The sequence below is a fragment of the Mobula hypostoma genome, chromosome X1, assembly GCF_963921235.1.
Source record: "Mobula hypostoma chromosome X1, sMobHyp1.1, whole genome shotgun sequence".
In the NCBI taxonomy this organism is placed as follows: Eukaryota; Metazoa; Chordata; class Chondrichthyes; order Myliobatiformes; family Myliobatidae; genus Mobula; species Mobula hypostoma.
This window is the reverse complement of record NC_086128.1, coordinates 7,855,402-7,873,486: the sequence shown is the minus strand read 5'-3', so window position 1 is coordinate 7,873,486 and position 18,085 is coordinate 7,855,402. Positions and strand designations below refer to the sequence as shown.

The window sequence follows — 18,085 nt, the reverse complement described above, 5'->3', positions numbered from 1 at the left end:
GGCAAAAAGTGGTTGTAGACGGATTGTATGCATGGAGGCCAGTGACCAGTGGTGTGCCTCAGGGATCTGTTTTGGGACCTCTACTCTTTGTGAGTTTCACAAATGACCTGGATGAGCAACTGGAGCATGGGTTGCTGATGACACAAAGGTTGGGGGTGTTGTGGATAGTATGGAGGGCTGTCAGAGGTTACAACGGGACACTGATAGGATGCAAAACTGGGCTGAGAAGTGGCAGATGGAGTTCAACCCAGATAAGTGTGAGGTGGTTCATTTTGGAGGTCAAATATGATGGCAGAATATAGCACTAATGGTAAGATTCTTGGCAATGTGGAGGATCAGAGGGATCTTGGGGTCCGAGTCCACAGGACATTCAACTACGCAGGTTGACTCTGTGGTTAAGAAGGAATACGGCACATTGGCCTTCATCAATCGTGGGATTGAGTTTAAGAGCCGAGAGGTAATGTTGCAGCTATATAGGACCCTGGTGAGACCCCACTTGGAGTACTGTGCTCAGTTCTGATCGCCTCACTACAGGGAGGACGTGGAAACCATAGAAAGGGTGCAGAGGAGATTTACAAGGATGTTGCCTGGACTGGGGAGTATGCCTTAGGTTGAGCGAACTCAGCCTTTTCTCCTTGGAGCGACAGAGGATCAGAGGTGACCTGATAGAGGTATTTAAGATAATGAGAGGCATTGATTGTGTGAATAGTCAGAGGCTTTTCCCCAGGGCTGAAATAGCTAGCACGAGAGGGCACAGTTTTAAGGTGTTTGAAAGTAGGTACAGAGGAGATGTCAGGGGTAAGTTTTTTACACAGAGAGTGGTTAAGTGCGTGTAATGGGCTGCCAGCAGCAGTGTAGAGGTGGTGTTTTAAGAGACTCCTGGATGGCTGCATGGAGCTTAGAAAAATAGAAGGCTATGGGTAAAGCCTAGGTAGTTCTAAGGTAGGGACATGTTTGGCACAGCTTTGTGGGCCGAAGGTCCTGTATTCTGCTGTAGGTTTTCTATGTATCATTCTATGTATCAAAAACTTCTATGGTTGTACTGTGGAGAGCATTCTGACAGGCTGCATCACTGTCTGGTATGGGGGAGGGGGCTATTGCGCAGGACAGAAAGAAGCTGCAGAAGGTTGTAAATCTAGTCAGCTCCATCTTGGGTACTAGCCTACAAAGTACCCAGGACATCTTCAGGGATCGGTGTCTCAGAAAGGCAGCGTCTATTATTAAGGACCTCCAGCACCCAGGGCATGCCCTTTTCTCACTGTTACCATCAGGTAGGAGGTACAGAAGCCTGAAGGCACACACTCAGCGATTCAGGAACAGCTTCTTCCCCTCTGCCATCCGATTCCTAAATGGACATTGAACCCTTGGACACTAGATTACTTTCTTTAATATACAGCATTTGTTTTTGCACATTTTTTAATCTATTCAATATACATATACTGTAATTGATTTACTTATTTATTATTTTTATTTTTTATTATTATTTTTTCTCTTCTATATTATGTATTGCATTGAACTGCTGCTGCTAAGTTAACAAATTTCACGTCACATGCCTGTGATAATAAACCTGATTGCGATTTTGTTGTTTATTAAAAGCCTCCCAATCCTCTAACTTCCCACTAAATGTTGTTCTATTATGTCCTCTCTTTTGTTTTTATGTTGGTTTTGACTTCTCTTGTCAGCCATAATTGCACCATCCTGCATTTAGAATACACCCTATCCTTGTTATATGCAAGGGATACGTTCCTCGAAGTTGACGCATAATGTGAAATCACATAATGTGAATAATTGTTTAAATGGAGAAAATAGGGATGCGTTCCAGAGGACTTCCTAAATATGTTTCATCTGTAATTTATTCGCATTTTTATACCAATACGACACAAAAGCAGTACTACAAGACAACATTTGTATTATATTTCATCAATTTAAGGTAATATTCAATGTAATAAATCATAGAAAGTTAACATCCTCTAGTGTACAGTACTCACTAACAGTGGCAGGTGTGTTCTCTCCAGGAGATGAGTGGTTGTTGTTGTGTTGGGCAGCTTTACACGGATAAGGTGGATGGTTGTGGTCGTCAGGATCATATCAAGCACAGCAAGGGGTGAAGGAAGACTCACAGAACTCTTAGAACTGCCGGCAGCAGAAAGATTACAGCGATTTGCATAAAGTGGTGAGGGTTGTTTGCTTGGCAGCATTTTGTTTTAAATTTGCTTGTAGGGAAGAAGGGTTGACGGCAGGGAACGACTGAAATGCTGACTCCGTTATAAATGTGGGTCCATGTCCATTGCCATTTGTGCCAAGTGTTCCGACTTCCACCATTCCCTCACTGTAGGTAAACTCCCGGGATTTTCAAAATCGTCTGTTGCTTGCAGCATCTGAGAGATAGTTCGCGGTAAAAAAAATACGTACACCTTGAATGTGGATTACACCTTGGTCAAGTGGTTGAATCAGCGATGTTGTGTTAAGCGGCAGGAAACGCACTGTTATGTTAGGATGAATGCTGTCCAAATGTCTAGGATGGGCTAGCGCATTGTCAAGCAACAAAAGAACTTTAAAGGCAAGATTCTGTTCCCGGCAGTAGCGTCCCACAGCTGTGTTACCTTCCACTGATGCTGCACTGTTTATAATTTCCAACTTTTTTTCAAGTGTTAAAGCGGTTCTCTGCCGCTTGGCTGACGGCCCAAGACATGACACCGGACGCTTAGGAGGCATAATTAAATATTTCAAGCACAAAATCACTGCACCGTAGGTAAAACCAACAAAAGTTTAAGATTGCACATCCACACCTTGCCAAAACCAATGTGAGAGTGGCGGGAATGAAATTGTGAGGCGTGCGCATGTGACTTGTATTGGCGGGAAGGCAGTGCTCCTCGCATAACTGTGAATTTTGGACGCATATAACGAGACCTTGGTAGAAATAGGTTCCTCACATAACTGTGAATCCGCATAGTCAGAAGACGCATATAACGAGGATAGGGTGTACTTCTTCTTTGGAATGTATCTATTCTGCGCCTTCCAAATTGCTCACAGAAATACCAGCCATTGCTACTCTGCTGTCATTCCTCCTTGTGTCCCCTTCCAATCAACTTTGGCCAGCTCTTCTCTCATGCCTCTGTAATTCCCTTTACTCCACTGTAATACTGATACACCTGACTTTAGCTTCTCCCTCTTAAATTGCAAGGTGAATTCTATCATATCATGATCACTGTCCCTAAGGGTTCCTTTATCTTAAGTTCTCTGATCAATTGTGGTTCATTGCACAACACCCAGTCCAGAATAGCTGATCCCCTGGTGAGCTCAACCACAAGCTGCTCTAAAAAGCTAGGCACTCTCTAAATTCCCTTATTGGAATCCCGCACCAATCTGACTTTCCCAATTTACCTGCATATTGAAATACCCCATGACTGTTGTAACATTGTTCTTTTGACATGCATTGTCTTTCTCCTGCTGTAATTTGTAGCCCACATCTTTGCTACTGTTCGGAGGCCTGTATAAAACTCCCATTAGGGTCTTTTTACACTTGCAATTCCTTAGCTCTACTCACAATGATTCAACACCTTCTGACCCTATGTTACCTCTTTTGAATGATTTGATTTCATTTCTTACCAACAGAGCTACCTCACCCCCCTGCCTACCAGTCTGTCCTTTTGATACAATAGCTTGGACGTTAAGCTCCCAACTATAATCTTCTTTCAGCCACGATTCAGTGATGCCTACAACATCGTACATACATGCCAAGCTCTAACTGTGCTACAAGTTCACCTATCTTATTCTGCCTACTGTGTGCATTCAAATGTAACACCTTCAGTCCCGTATTCATCACCCTTTTGACTTTGTCCACCTTTTATAGTGCAACTCACCCTGTCAGCTGCAATTTTGTCTTATCATCAGCCTCACCTTGCTAACAGTCTTACTGCACGCTGCCTCTGGTTGCAAATCAACTGCTCATCTTCAGCCCTATTGCTCTGGTTCCTACTACCCTACCAAATTTGTATAAACCGTCCTTGAAAGCTCAAGCAAACCTGCCCACAAGGATCACACACAGAATGCTGGAGAAACTCAGCAGGCCAGGCAGCATTTATGGAAAAAAGTAAACAGCTGACGTTTCAGGCCAAGGCCCTTCATCAGAACTGGATAAAAGATGAGAAGTCAGAATTAGAAGGTGCGGGGGGGGGAAGGGAGGAAGAAGAACAAGGTAGGAGGCTATATAAATGAAAGTGGGAAAGAGGGAGGGGTGAAGTAAAGAACTGGGACGTTGATTGGTAAGAGAGCTAAAGGCTGGAGAAGGGAGAATCTGATAGGAGAGGGTAGAAGACCATGGACGAAATAAACGGGTGAGGAGCACCAGAGGGAGGTGATGGGCAGGTAAGGAGATAAAGTGAGGGGGAGATGGGAATGGGGAATACTGAAGGGGGGCGAGGTAATTACTAGAAGTTTGAGAAATTGATGTCATGCCATCAGGTTAAAGGCTACCCAGACGGAATATAAGATGTTGCTCCTCCAACCTGAGTGTGGCCTCATTGCAGCAGTACAGGAGGCCATCAATTGACATGTCAGAATGGTAATAGGAAGTAGAATTGAAATTGGTGGCCACTGGGAGATCCTGCTTTTTCTGGTGGATGGAGCGTAGGTACTCCGCAAAGCAGTCTCCCAATCTACGTCAGGTCTTACTGATATACAGGAGGCCACATCGGGAGCACCAGACACAGTATATGACTCCAACAGACTCACAGGTGAAGTGGCGCCTCACCTGGCATGATAGCTTAGGGCCCTGAATGGTAGCGATGGAGGAGGTGTAGGGGCAGGTGTGACACATATTCTGCTTGCAAGGGTTAGTACCAGGAGGGAGATCAGTGGGGAGGAATGAATGGACAACTGAGTGACATTGCGATTCCTGCAGAAAGCAGAAAGTGGAGGCAAGGGAAAGATATGCTTGGCGATGGGATCCTGTTGGAGATGGCAGAAGTTACAGAGAATTATGTGCTGGACATGGAGGCTCGTGGAGTGGTAGGTGAGGACAAGAAGAATCCTATCCCTGGTGGGGTGGTGGGAGGATGGGGTGAGCGCAGATGTGCCCAAAACAGGGCCTCTTCTTGCTAGCTGCCTCTGTAAACCAACTACCCCATCCTCAGCTCTAACATTCCGGATCACATCACCCTGAGAACTTAGTTTAAACCCTCCCGAACATCTTTTGCACACCTGCCCACAAAGATATTGGACACCCTCGGGTTCAGGTGTAACCCATCCCTCTTGTGCAGGTCATAGCTTAGAGATCCCAATGATCAAGAAATCTGAAACTCTACTCCATGCACCAGCTTCCACACGATATCATATAATTCTTGACAAGAAAATTTTTCATTTGCAAATAGATGCATTTCATCACTCAAGAAATCATTTGACAACAAGGACAGAACCTCTACCAAGCCAATTGTTGTACATTAGTCCTGTGCTCACGAAATTCACCTGAGTAATTTATGAAATTGTTTTTTTCTAAAGCACATCCCCAGAAATGAAATTAATTACCATAGTTACAATTTTTATTGCTTCAAGTTCCTTAAGGGCAGCTTTTGCGCACACACGTACTGTACAATGAAAGCCGATCGGTGGATATTCAAAGAATTTTGCAAATAGATTGACAAAACCTGCTATTTTGCCAATCATGCTGGGTTCATCACCAGTTGTCACAGAAATGCCATGATGGTGTAGCAGTTAGTTATTACGGCTTGGGACATCGGACTTCAATTGTGGCATCGTCCGTAAGGAGTTTGTACATTCTTCCTGTGACTGAGTAGATTCCTCTGGGTGCTCTGGCTTCCTCCCACAGTCCAAAGACATACCAGTTGGTAGGTTAATTGGTCATTGTAAATTGTCCCGTGATTAGGCTAGGGTTAATTGAGGTTGTGGGGTTGCTAGGGCAGCATGGCTGGGAGGGCTGGGAGACCCTATTCTGTTCTGTATAGCTAATTAAGATAAATAAATAAAACAAAACAAAACTATTTTTGAGAGGTTAACTTGTCATGTGCTTTTGCAACTGTTTAGCTGGTGCCAAGCTGGCATGAGACATTTTCTGTGAAAATAGCTCACTGCTCTCTCGCTATAAAAAAAATCACTCACTGCTTCATTTGACAGTAAAGATGATCATTATGTATCTTTTCTATTAGATAATCATTATGTATCTTTTCTATTATGGGTGGAGTTTAAAGAATGGAGGAGCAGCACTGCATGCAACAACATTTTTGAGTGTGCCATATGTTTGCCAACCCTGACTATACAATCATTATTTCCGCCAACGGTGCACTGTGGTTGCAGTATATACCTAATGCAATGAAGATTTTTGCACATGCTATTCCAACAGAACCTCCCAAACTACAACCTCTATCATAAAGAAGGACAAGTACAGAGGGTGCTTAGAGATACAACCACCTGCAAGATCACTTCTAAACTGTACACCTAATTTATCAATAATTTGCCAGTCCTTCAACATTGCACTCTTTCAACTCCTCACACAACAGCAATCAGGAAGTACTTCCACCAAAATAACTGAAGCCATTCAAAGTGGCAGCTCATCACCACTGTACCAAGAGCAATATCCATAAATTAAATATGGATATTAGTAAATGCACAAATTCTAAATCTTAACTGGCATGCTAAACATGATAAAACTCCTCATGAATGCATTCAGCCCACCATTAAATTCCCCAGTGTGTATATGATACAATTTCAGAAACACAAAATGACATTTACACATTATGTTGCATTCCTCAGGAAATTAGCATGTTACCTGTTATTTTCTTTACAGGTTGAAGACGGACACTGATAGATTGGTGTGTGAGCAGCGGAGAAGAGGGGAGGGAGCGGGACATTCCTTCCATTATCCGAATATGCTGCATTCCTTCCGAAACTGGCAGGGATGGGACAGCGTAATCTGGTTCAAAAGCAGAGTCGTTCTCTGTACTGGACACACCTTATTTAAAAAAAAGAATAAGAATTTAGCCAGAAAATATTTGTAATATTCTTTCTTAATCTCTGTAACTGATACAGTGGAGCAACAGAAGGTTAGTGACTGACTACAAAAGGTTTAAATGCCACCACTTTGGGTTAAGTGCATTTAGCACCATTTGATTATCTAGATATCTGATTTTTAATAAGAGTGAAAAAGGCTGATAGAAAAAGATAAATGCCTTAAAATTTTTCATTGTCAAGTAATTAATAGAAATTCTACATAAGTGTTCAAAGATGATATTTGAAAAGACCTTCCACTAATCGTTCTCTTAAGCAGTCTTTTGCGGCAAAGGATGGCTTGCATCAACTTCAGTTCTGTGGGTTGTGAGGTGACCACTGAAGCCAATGACTGGCGGACTGTGCCACAGCTGCTACATGATGGAGTTCAAAGTCCAAAGTAAATTTATTATCATAGTACATATATGTCACCATATACTACCAGAAGATTCATTTTCTTGTGGGCATACTCAATAAATCTAATAACCATAAAAGAATCAATGAAAGATCACACCAACAGGGCAGACAGCCAGTGTGCATAAGACAACAAACTGTGCAAATACAAAAAGAAAGAAAAATAAATAATAGTAAATAAATAAGCAATAAATATCGAGAACATGAGATGAAGAGCCCTTGAAAGTGAGTCCATAGGTTGTGGGAACAGTTCAGTGTTGGGGCAAGTGAAGTTGAGCCACGTTATCCCATTTGGTTCAAGAACCTGATGTTTGAGGGGTAATGACTGCTCCTGAACCTGGTGGTGTGAACCCTGAGGTTCCTGTACCTTCTTTCTGATGGTAGCAGTGAGAAGAGAGCATGACCTGGGTGATTGGGGTCCCAGATGATGGATGCTGCTTTCCTGCGACAACACTCTGTGTAGATGCACTCACTGGTGGGAAGACTTTACCCATGATTGACTGGGCTGTATCCAAAATGTTTTGTAGGATTTTCCATTCAAGAGTATTGGTGATTCCATACCAGGCTGTGATGCAACCAGTCAATATTTTCTCCACCACACATCTACAGAAGTTTGTCAAAGTTTTAGATGTCATCCTGAACCTTTGCATACTTCTAGGGAAGTAGAGGCACTACCGTGCTTTCTTCGTAATTGCACTTAACGTGCTGGGCTCAGGGCAAGTCCTCTTAAATGGTAACACTGAGTAATTTAAAGCTGCTGACCCTTTTCACCTTTGATCCCCCAAAGAGGTCGAGCTCACGGACCTCCGATTTCCACCTCTTGAAGTCAATAATCAGTTCCTTGGTCTGCATTACATTGAGTGAGAGGTTGCTGTTGTGGCACCATATAACAATTACAGTACGGAAACAGGCCATCTCGGCCCTTCTAGTCCGTGCAGAACTCTTACTCTCACCTAATCCCACCGACCTGCACTAATTCGGCCAATCAGTGATAAAGAGAGAGGCAACCAATTAGAAAGTGTTTCTTTAACATAATTCATTAAAGTTAAAAGATTTTCTTTTTTTACCAACCTGCACTCAGCCCATAACCCTCCATTCCTTTCCTGTCACTCAGCCAGATTTTCCGTCTCCATCCTATAAGCTGATTCATCACCAGCTTTGACTTAGCCATCAGCAGTGACGTCATCAGCAAACTTGAATATGTCATTGGAGTTGTGTTTAGCCACACAGTCATAGGTGTAAAGCAAGTACAGCAGGGGGCTAAGCACACAGCCTTGTGATGCACCTGTTCTGAGTGGTTAAATGTGCATTTTAGGAAGGAGTGAGCTCCTTCTGCCCCATTCACTAGGCAACTGCATGTTCCAAGAGCCTCCCAAATGTTTCTTTTGTATCTTGAGACACCCTGTCACCACCAAGGTCTTGTCACTGGGACAGCGAGCTGTTTACTGTTCACCTGTGCTGTGCTTTACTACATGCATTTGAATTATATATATATATATAATATACAACAATTGTTCATCCCAGTTTGGCCAAAGAATAACTCAAGGAAGAACTCAAGGAAGGTACTGCACCCGTGGCTGACAAGGGAAATTAGGGATAGTATCAATTCCAAAGAAGAAGCATACAAATTAGCCAGAAAAAGTGGCTCACCTGAGGACTGGGAGAAATTCAGAGTTCAGCAGAGGAGGACAAAGGGCTTAATTAGGAAAGGGAAGAAAGGTTATGAGAGAAAACTGGCAGGGAACATAAAAACTGACTGTAAAAGCTTTTATAGATATGTGAAAAGAAGAAGATCATTTAAGACAAATGTAGGTCCCCTACAGACAGAAACAGGTGAATTGATTATGGGGAGCAAGGACATGGCAGACCAATTGAATAATTACTTTGGTTCTGCCTTCACTAAGGAGGACATAAATAATCTTCCGGAAATAGTAGGGGACAGAGGGTCCAGTGAGATGGAGGAACTGAGGGAAATACATGTTAGTAGGGAAGTGGTGTTAGGTAAATTGAAGGGATTAAAGGCAGATAAATCCCCAGGGCCAGATGGTCTGCATCCCAGAGTGCTTAAGGAAGTAGCCCAAGAAATAGTGGATACATTAGTGATAATTTTTCAAAACTCTTTAGATTCTGGACGAGTTCCTGAGGATTGGAGGGTGGCTAATGTAACCCCACTTTTTAAAAAAGGAGGGAGAGAGAGAAACTAGGGAATTATAGACCGGTTAGCCTAACATCGGTGGTGGGGAAACTGCTAGAGTCAGTTATCAAAGATGTGATAACAGCACATTTGGAAAGCGGTGAAATCATTGGACAAAGTCAGCATGGATTTGTGAAAGGAAAATCATGTCTGACGAATCTCATAGAATTTTTTGAGGATGTAACTAGTAGAGTGGATAGGGGAGAACCAGTGGATGTGGTATATTTGGATTTTCAAAAGGCTTTTGACAAGGTCCCACACAGGAGATTAGTGTGCAAACTTAAAGCACACGGTATTGGGGGTAAGGTATTGATGTGGATAGAGAATTGGTTGGCAGACAGGAAGCAAAGAGTGGGAATAAACGGGACCTTTTCAGAATGGCAGGCAGTGACTAGTGGGGTACCGCAAGGCTCAGTGCTGGGACCCCAGTTGTTTACAATATATATTAATGACTTGGATGAGGGAATTAAATGCAGCATCTCTAAGTTTGCGGATGACACGAAGCTGGGCGGCAGTGTTAGCTGTGAGGAGGATGCTAAGAGGATGCAGGGTGACTTGGATAGGTTAGGTGAGTGGGCAAATTAATGGCAGATGCAATTTAATGTGGATAAATGTGAAGTTATCCAGTTTGGTGGCAAAAACAGGAAAACAGATTATTATCTGAATGGTGGCCGATTAGGAAAAGGGGAGGTGCAACGAGACCTGGGTGTCATTATACACCAGTCATTGAAAGTGGACATGCAGGTACAGCAGGCAGTGAAAAAGGCGAATGGTATGCTGGCATTTATAGCAAGAGGATTCGAGTACAGGAGCAGGGAGGTACTACCGCAGTTGCACAAGGCCTTGGTGAGACCACACCTGGAGTATTGTGTGCAGTTTTGGTCCCCTAATCTGAGGAAAGACATCCTTGCCATACAGGGAGTACAAAGAAGGTTCACCAGATTGATTCCTGGGATCGCAGGACTTTCATATGATGAAAGACTGGATGAACTAGGCTTATACTCGTTGGAATTTAGAAGATTGAGGCGGGATCTGATTGAAACGTATAAAATCCTAAAGGGATTGGACAGGCTAGATGCAGGAAGATTGTTCCCGCTGTTGGGGAAGTCCAGAACGAGGGGTCACAGTTTGAGGATAAAGGGGAAGCCTTTTAGGACCAAGATTAGGAAAAACTTCTTCACACAGTGAGTGGTGAATCTGTGGAATTCTCTGCCACAGGAAACAGTTGAGGCCAGTTCATTGGCTATATTTAAGAGGGAGTTAGATATGGCCCTTGTGGCTAAAGGGATCAGGGGGTATGGAGGGAAGGCTGGTACAGGGTTCTGAGTTGGATGATCAGCCATAATCATACTGAATGGCGGTGCGGGCTCAAAGGGCTGAATGGCCTACTTCTGCACCTATTTTCTATGTTTCTATATTTATTTTTAAACTTTTTTACAGTGTAATATTTTGGTTTAGTGCTGTGTGTGATATATATTGTGTAGGTGCACTGTGGTTCAGAGGAAAGTTGTTTCGCTTCACTGTATACATGAACAGTCAGATGACAATAAACTTGAAACACATGCCAAGAGTCCCAAAGAATCAGTGGAAGGCTTTGAAAATGTCCTCAAATCATTCCCTCCATTCTCCTAATCGTAATAATTTTTGTGATGGATCTCGGAATAGGAATTAGTGTTGGGCACGCCATCAAAGACAGCTAAATGTAATCAGGGTCACAGTGCTGAGGCTGTTGGCCTTCAAATCGACTCTAATGTTAGGTTATCTTGCCAGTGGATTTGAAGAATTTTGCATGACATCACGTCACTGGCAAAAAACCCTCCCATGGTTTGAAGTGAAACAGTAGGAAGTCCTTGAATCTTAAGTATACAGGGATCATGATTGCCCTTTTAAGGTATCATCTCCAAACACATGCTCTGGTCCCTATAAGGCTTTAAGGCTATGTGGTGCACAGGAAGCTGTGGTGCAGTTTGTCAAAAGTGTCTGCCTTCACTGACAAGTGGCTTCAGAGATATGAAGTGGGTTGCCTCACAGATTTCTGTTGACAGGAAATGTTGTTGTATAGTGGGAACATTTTAGTAGAGGGCACTTAATTTACAAATGTACAGTGTGTGATGAATTGAAGCACAGTCTCTGAATATGCTCATAAACAGAATCCACTAATCGGAACCTTTATTTTTTGATGTTGCCATAAAAGTATGTAGAGGAACAGAAAATTCAAGAACATTTGAGAGAGAAAATGTGGTAACTGCTTAAATGGAAAGGAAAATACCTCAAAATATCTGAGGATTCCCTTTCAATATAGCTTGACTGCCAAAATAACTGTCAAGTAAACACTGAGTATAGGCTTTGAAGTAATTAAATAAAGTCGTTGTCTCTTTCGAGTCCAGGAGTAAACCTTTTTTTTTAACTAAGATTAAAGCAGGTCATGACCCTTACACAGACATCCCACCTCTCCCAGAAGTTCCGGGAGTCTCCCGCATATGAATAGTGGCTCCCTGATGCCCGCAAATTATATACAATATCATGGAAATCAATTTTTTTGAGAGCGAGTGAGCGAGAGAAAGCAAGCGAGAGCGCGAGAGAGAAAGCAAGCGAGAGCACGAGAGAGAAAGCAAGCGAGAGCACGAGAGAGAAAGCAAGAGCGCGAGAGAGAAAGCGAGAGCACGAGAGAGAGAGAAAGCAAGAAAGCGAGAGCACGAGAGAGCATGTGAGCGAGAGAGAGCGTGAGAAAGCAAGCAAGAGCGCGAGAAAGCAAGCGAGAGCACGAGAGAGAGAGAAAGCGAGAGCGCGAGAGAGAAAGCAAGCGAGAGCACGAGAGAGAAAGCAAGCGAGAGCACGAGAGAGAAAGCAAGAGCGCGAGAGAGAAAGCGAGAGCACGAGAGAGAGAGAAAGCAAGAAAGCGAGAGCACGAGAGAGCATGTGAGCGAGAGAGAGCGTGAGAAAGCAAGCAAGAGCGCGAGAAAGCAAGCGAGAGCACGAGAGAGAGAGAAAGCAAGAAAGCGAGAGAGAAAGCAAGCGAGAGCACGAGAGAGAAAACAAGCGAGAGCACGAGAGAGAGAAAGCAAGAAAGCGAGAGCGCGAGAGAGCATGTGAGCGAGAAAGCAAGCGAGAGCACGAGAGAGAAAGCAAGCAAGAACGCGAGAGAGAAAGCAAGCGAGAGCACGAGAGAGCATGTGAGCGAGAGAGCGTGAGAGAGAAAGCAAGCAAGAGCGCGAGAGAGAAAGCAAGCGAGAGCACGAGAGAGAAAGCAAGCGAGAGCACGAGAGAGAAAGCAAGAAAGCGAGAGTGCGAGAGAGCATGTGAGCAAGAAAGCAAGCGAGAGCACGAAAGAGAAAGCAAGAGCGCGAGAGAGAAAGCAAGTGAGAGCACGAGAGAGAGAGAAAGCAAGAAAGCGAGAGCGCGAGAGAGCATGTGAGCGAGAGAGAGCGAGAGAGAAAGCAAGAGAGCGCGCGAGCGACCACAAGAGAGAGAGAGCGAGAGCACGTCATGGCAGAGTGTTCCAAAAAAAAAGAAAATATAAAACGTACGTCACCCCAGACTACACTGAAGTGTACCCCTGCCTAATAGGGTCAAAAATAATGACAGTGTTGCTCGCTGTACTGTTTGCAACAGTGACTTTTCTATTGCCCATGGTGGGTTAAGAATGTAAATGACATGTTGAGGTGAGATTAACAGGTGTCGTTCATTAACATAGCTAATGTTATTTAAACTAGCTGGCTAGCTGCTAAGGAGCTACTCTACTGCAGACATCCCACCTCTCTCGGAAGTTCCGGGAGTCTCCCACAAATTGATGGTGCTACCTCCCTGAAATGAGTTTTTGCAGGGTGGGATGTCTGCTTACATAGATCCCATTATCAAAAGGAGACAAAAGAGTCATAAAAGTGAAATAGGTCTGTTTGTAATTCTAGGCATAGAAAAGGAAACAAGAGCCAAATACTGGAAGACTAGCGCAAAAAATACAGACAGCACTTAGGCCATTATCAGGCCCTTGAGGCTAACTGCTGGATTACAAGTTTCTTCTCTAAAATCTGCAAAACCTCCTTCTGCAGCTGTTGGCAGGGTCATCACTAATGACAGCAAAATCTGGGCTAGTATTACTCACATTCTATGTGGGTTCAATCAGAACCAATGTCCTAAAGGAAGCAGATATGCTTGACATAAGGAAATTAATTCACCAGACGCATTCCAACCTCATGTCCAAGTCACAAGAAAAGAAGGCTCATTCAACTGTACAGCTCACAGTAATGGGTATCGCTAGACATGAATGTGAGCTAGTGTTGCCCCATTATGGTTGATGATCAAACAACCAAAGTATAGGTGTAAACCTCGCGATCTGACTCACTGCTTTGTAAGGTTTACTCACCTCTGCACTGAACTGAGGCTGTGGCCTAAAACTAATGGGCTTCTGAATCACGTTCGTGAACTTCAGTACTGAATGTTATTTGCATTGTTTACATGACTTGTTTTTTACCTCTCTACACATCGGTTGCTCGACAGTCTTCTTTTGTTTCAGGGGGTTCTGTTGGGTTTCTACAGCCAGTTTTGTGGCTGCGAGTAAGGAGACGAATCTCAAAGTTGTATAAAGTATACATACTTTGATAATAAATGTACTTTGAACTTTGAGCTATAAAAGAGGCTTAATTCAGTAACACAACTTCATAGAAAAACAATGTAGCTATATGCAAGAGTCAAGCTAAAAGATTATGAGAACCAGAATGAAATGGTACTGGCTTTACAAGGATACAAACCTGATCTAATGTCAAATGAAGTTGGTATTTTTTTAAAGTTAACTTTAGCTGAAAATGTCAAATTGAAAGAGGGCGTTAGTTAAGCACCATCAGATCACCTATCTCCCATTTTCTTATGCTGCATTTTCATTCTAAATTGATTTCAGCTTAAATTTCATTAACTGCAATGTGGAATACATTAACATCTTGAATTGAAATTTTATTACCTCTGAAATCTAACTGAACTAGAGAACAAACTATAGAAAGCTGAAATTTTAGATTTAGCACCACAACCTCAGGATGACCCAAAATGCTTTTAAAGAATCTAATTGTCAATCAAAGTTGGTTACCTTTGCAACATTAGATAAAAGTGATGTTATGAACACAATAAGAACCTTTCCTCCCTGAAACAATTCATAACTCATCTCAGCATCCTATCAGGTAAGGGCTGCTTTGAGTTGGCTGATGGTCTTGGCCATCCCATAAAAATTCAGTGTTGCTTTTGAGTCTGTTTATGTACAGTAGATTCATCTTAAGCTGAAACATGCATCTTTTACAAATGCCAGAACACAATCACAGATCTTGAACTAATTTCCCTTTGTACAGACAAACTCGATAATGTGCTTTTCGAATAAATTGAACAAGGAATTCCTATGTTCATTTTCGTAATTCAGTATTCTTGAGGTCCAGTGTAAATTAAGTATTTCACCTCAGTTGCACTTAAAACATATAAACAATTTGACTTTTCACCTGCAATTAATCATTGTGGATATGTGCACATTATCATTTTTATAGCCTGATAAATATCTTTTGAAGGATATGGTAACAAGTTGACCATGAAATCTGCATCCATTGTTCTGTTGAATTCTAGAAATAAATTCTCCTATCCTGTAAAATTTAAAACAACTTCCATTTTAAATGCATTTCTTTAGTATTAATGAGAAATTAATACTAAAAAATGTGACGCTATTACAGCTTGGGACATCGGAGTTTAGAGTTCAATATTGCGTCCTCTGTAAAGAGGTAGGTGAACTTGCAGCACAGTTGCAGATTGGCAGGTATGATATTCCAGGCATCACGGAATCATGGCTGAAAGATTACAACTGGGAGCTTAATGCCCAAGGATACACATTGCATCAAAAGGACCGGCAGGTAGGCAGAGGGGGTGGTGCTGCTCTGTTAATAAAAAAAATGAAATCAAATTATTAGAGAGAGGTGACGTAGGGTAGGAAGGTGTTAATTCGTTTTGGGTTGAGCTGAGGAACTGCACAGGTAAAAAGACCCTGATTGATGGGAGTTGTATACAGAGCCCAAAACATCAGTAAGGACATGGTCTTTGAGTTACTATGGGAGATAGAAAATGCATGCCAAAAGGGAAATATTACAATAGTCATGGGGGACTTCAATATGCTGGTAGATTGGGAAAATCAAGTTGGTGTTGGATTCCAGGAGGAGGAATTTCTAAAGTGCCTATGGTTGGCTTTTTAAAGCAGCTTGTAGTTGAGCCCACTAGGGAATCAGCTACTCTGGATTGGATGTTGTGCAATGAACCAGAATTGATTAGAGAGCTTAAGGTAAAAGAACCCTTAGTGGCAAGTGATCATAAAATGATCAAATTCACTCTGAAATTTGAAAAGGAGAGTCTAAAGTCAGATGTATCAGTATTACAGTGGAGTAAAGGGAATTATGAAGGCATGAGAGAGAAGGTGGCCAGAAATGATTGGAAAAGAACACTGACAGGGATGATGGCAGAGCAGCAATGGCTAGAATTTCTGGAAGCAATTTGGAAGGTTCAGGATACATACATCCTAAAGAGGAAGAAGTATTCTAAAGAAAAGATGACACGACCGTGGCTAACAAGATAAGTCAAAGCCAACATAAAAGTCAGAGAGGTCATATAATACAGCAAAGATCATTGGGAGATTAGAAGATTGGAAAACTTTAAGAACCAAAAGAAGGTAATTACAAAAGTAAAGATCGAATACAAAAGTAAGCTAGCCAATAATATTAAAGAGGATACCAAAAGTTTCTTCAGATACTTAAGTGTAAAAGCGAGGTGAGAGCGGATACTGGACCACTGGAAAACCATGTTGGAAAGGTATCAATGGGGGACAATTAAATGGCAGATGAACTGAGTAAGTATCTTGTGTCAGTCTTCACTGTGGAAGACACTAGCAGTAAGATGAAAGTTCCAGGTGTCAAGGGGCACGAAGTGTGTGAAGTTACCCTAACAACAGAGAAGGTTCTTGGGAAACTGAAAGGTCTGAAGGTAGATCAGTTACCTGGACAAGATGGTATACACCCCAGAGTTGCTGAAAGAGGTGGCTGAAGAGATCATGGAGACATTAGGAATGATCAAGAATCACTAGATTCTGGAATCATTCCAGAAGATTGGAAAATTGAAAATGTCTCTCCACTTGTCAAGAAGGGAGAGAGGCAGATGCAAGGAAACTATAGGCCAGTTAGTCTAACCTCAGCGGTTGGGAAGATGTTGGAGTTGATTATTAAGGATAAGGTCTCAGAGTACTTGGAGGCACATGATAAAATAGGCTGTAGTTTGCATGGTTTCCTCAAGGGAAAATCTTGCCTGACAAATCTGCTGGAATTCTTTGAAGAAATAATAAGCAGGATAGACAAAGGAGAATCGGTTGATGTTGTGTTCTTGGATTTTCAGAAGGCCTTAGACAAGGTGCCACACATGAGGCTTCTTAACAAGCTAAGAGCCCATGGTATTACAAGAAAGATTCTAGCATGGATAAAGCAGTGACCGATTGACAGGAGGCAAAGAGGAAGAATCAAGGGAGCCTTTTCTGACTGGCTGCCGGTCACCAGTGGTGTTCCACAGGGGTCTGAGTTGACCGTTTCTTTTTAAGTTGTATGTCAATGCTTTGGATGATGGAATTGATGGCTTTGTTGCAAAGTTTGCAGATAATATGAAGACAGGTGGTGGGACAGGTAGTTTTAAGGAAGCAGAGAGGCTACAAAAGGACTTCGGCAGATTAGAAGAATGGGCAAGGAAATGGCAGATGGAATACAGTGTCGGGAAATATGGTCATGCACTTTTAGAAGAAATTAAAAGGTTGACTATTTTCTAACAGGAGAGAAAATACAAAAATCTGAGACGCAAAATTAATTTGCAGGTTGAGTCTGTGGTGAGAAAGGCAAATACAATTTTAGCATTTATATTAAGAGGACTAGAATATAAAAGCAAGGATGTAATGTTGAGACTTTATAAAGCACTGGTGAAGCCTCACTTGGAGTATTGTGAGCCAGCTTAGGCCCCTTATCTTAGAAAGGATGTGCTGAAACTGTAGAGAGTTCAAAGGAGGTTCACGAAAATGATTCTAGGATTGAATGGCTTGTCATATGAAGATCATCTGATGGCTCTGGGCCTGTATTCAGTAGAATTCAGAAGAATGAGGGGTGACCTCATTGAAACCTATGGAATGGTGAAAGGCCTTGATAGGGTGGATGTGGAGAGGATGTTTCCTATGGTGAGGGAGTCCAAGACCAGAGACACAGCCTCAGAATAGAGAGATGTCCATTTAGAACAGAAATGGAGGAATTTATTTAGCCAGAGAGTGGTGCATCTGTGGAATTCTTTGCCACAGGCAGCTGTGGAGGCCAAATTATTGGGTATATCTAAGGCAGAGGTTGATGGATTCTTGATTGGTCAGGGTAAGACAGAATACAGGGAGAAGGCAGGAGATTGGAGCTGAGAGGAAAATTGGATCAGCCATGATGAAAT

General features: G+C 42.5%; 1 protein-coding gene across 6 annotated transcripts in view; it reads right to left on the bottom strand.

Moving 5' to 3' along the window:
- LOC134340122 (protein TANC2-like) overlaps positions 1-18,085 on the bottom strand; it is an 828,834-nt gene that overhangs the window by 397,131 nt on the left and 413,618 nt on the right. For all 6 annotated transcript variants that reach the window (XM_063036995.1, XM_063036994.1, XM_063036997.1 and 3 more), the window contains one exon: positions 6,785-6,967. In XM_063036995.1, coding sequence (XP_062893065.1) covers positions 6,785-6,967 — 183 coding nt within the window. The remainder of the gene's footprint in view (positions 1-6,784; positions 6,968-18,085) is intronic.